This window comes from Etheostoma spectabile, chromosome 6, assembly GCF_008692095.1.
Source record: "Etheostoma spectabile isolate EspeVRDwgs_2016 chromosome 6, UIUC_Espe_1.0, whole genome shotgun sequence".
NCBI lineage: Eukaryota > Metazoa > Chordata > Actinopteri > Perciformes > Percidae > Etheostoma > Etheostoma spectabile.
Window position 1 is genome coordinate 12,812,113 of NC_045738.1, and position 1,978 is coordinate 12,814,090.

Consider the following 1,978-nt stretch of genomic DNA (forward strand, 5'->3'; position numbering starts at 1 on the left):
TATATATATATATATATATATATATATATATATTATAACACTAAATCTATAATTATTAATATACTGTTGCACACTATTCTAAATCATGGCATCCTGCTAGTGTATTGAGTTACCATGGCAACAAGTTACATGTGTAATTAACTCATGCATTCATGTTGGAATTTAACCAGGTACATTTACAGGTATTGTAACCTACATCTACACTTGTAAGGTAATTGAAGTTTTCTTAAGTGTTTAATTTGTATGCTACTTTATACTTCTACTTCACATTTTAGAGGGAAAATTGTGCTTTATACTCTACTGTATGTATTTGCTTTTTTGACAGCCATAGTTACTTTTACAGATTCGGGTTTTACAAACATGACATGTAACTGGCATCAGAGCACAAGGTAGCTTCATTTCACTACCTTTTCTTCTAATGGGGTATTTACATTGTGGTGTGGCTACTTTTACTTCCACCTCTGAATAGAATAAATGTTCATATAATGAATACCCCAAAAATAGCTTTAGGAAAGGGGCTTTGTCACTTTCTACCACTTTCTTCTGACAGTGTTGATTGTTGTTGAACATTTGTAAACGGTGTTGATATTTTTAAGGACACGTGAAACTTTCACCCCGTTATTCTTGTGACTGCCAGATTGCTCAATCACGCCCTCAAAGAATGCAAACCTGTGAAAAAGTCGGAACTTCGGACGCAGTGTTGGTGGCACGTTGCGTGGAGGAAAACAGCAATCTGTGCAGACAAATCATGTTGACCACGTGAACGCGCGCGAGCAATCAACGCCCACCCCACCCCTTCACGCGCGGCAGCAACAGTCTCCCGCCACTGTATAAAAGCCCTCAGTCACTGCTCAGGGCGCACGGAGGAAGCTCAACCTCTCAGGTGAGTGACAGGGCTGCACAGCGTGCAGAGATACATACTTCTTATGGCCTTAGCTGGGTCATATTTATTTAAAATGTAGAGGAGGACGTTAAAACTCTGTACTACCTATCATGGCAGAAACTCTTTATCGGTTTGTATTGCATTGTTTATTGCTTACCCCCCCCCCCTTTAATTTACAGGTGTATCTATCTATCCAACAACCATGAAGACTGTAGCTCTGATTCTTGCTCTGACAGTCATCACTGGTAAGTGTACTACTGGTCTGGAATTTACCACCACCACCACTAACTTGTTTTAAATTAAATTGGATGTGATATTTATACAACTTTTCCAAATGGCCCATGATAGGCTGCAATGCTCGTGCTGTGCTCCCTGATGCCACCCTAAAAAGCTGGGAGGACACCGTGGATCGTTTCTGGCAGTACGTTGCTGAGCTGAACCAAAAAGCTGATGGAGTTGTGCAGGAACTCAAGGCCTCTCAGCTCACCAGGGAGCTAGAGTAAGTTAACTTCAACATGTTGATGCCTTTTTAATTTCAATAGGCAGTGATTTGTTTACTTATACACTAAATTTTGATTACTTCCAACTGGTTTCCTTTAACACATTTTTCTTACTCTTATTTTCCAAACATTACTTCTCTCTAACCTCTCATCCTTGCACTTTGCTTACAGCCCTATTCTGTCCTCATGTCTGACCATCTTGTTCCTCTGCTTTCAGCACTCTGATCTCTGACAGCATGGCAGAGCTGTCAGCATACAAAGATGACATCCAGACCAAGCTGAGCCCCTACACCGATAGCTCCACTGGCCAGCTGTCGCAAGACATTCAGCTTCTGGGCAACAAACTCCAGAAGGACATGCTGGATGCCAAAGAACGCAGCGTTGAATATCTGGGTGAGCTCAAGACCATGATGGAGCAGAACACTGATGATGTCCGCAGCCGCATCGGCACCTACACCCACAAGCTGAAGAAGCGCCTGAACAAAGACACAGAGGAGATTCGCAAGTAAGTGGGGTGGAGGATTTTCACACTCTCAAACTCGTTCTTGTCCTTGCTAATATGAAAAGTAAATGTCTTCTCTCTTCTTTCCCCCCC

General features: G+C 42.1%; 1 protein-coding gene and 1 long non-coding RNA gene across 2 annotated transcripts in view; one reads left to right on the plus strand and one right to left on the minus strand.

Annotated features, from left to right (window-relative positions):
• The window catches only part of LOC116691332 (uncharacterized), a 2,703-nt gene extending 1,947 nt beyond the window's left edge, over positions 1-756 (minus strand). Inside the window, exon 1 of the long non-coding RNA XR_004332460.1 lies at positions 670-756. This is a non-coding gene — a long non-coding RNA (uncharacterized LOC116691332). The remainder of the gene's footprint in view (positions 1-669) is intronic.
• The window catches only part of apoeb (apolipoprotein Eb), a 2,350-nt gene continuing 1,057 nt past the window's right edge, over positions 686-1,978 (plus strand). Inside the window, exons 1-4 of the mRNA XM_032518797.1 lie at positions 686-883; positions 1,063-1,128; positions 1,232-1,382; positions 1,601-1,888. Coding sequence (XP_032374688.1) covers positions 1,086-1,128; positions 1,232-1,382; positions 1,601-1,888 — 482 coding nt within the window. The 5' untranslated portion in view covers positions 686-883; positions 1,063-1,085. The remainder of the gene's footprint in view (positions 884-1,062; positions 1,129-1,231; positions 1,383-1,600; positions 1,889-1,978) is intronic.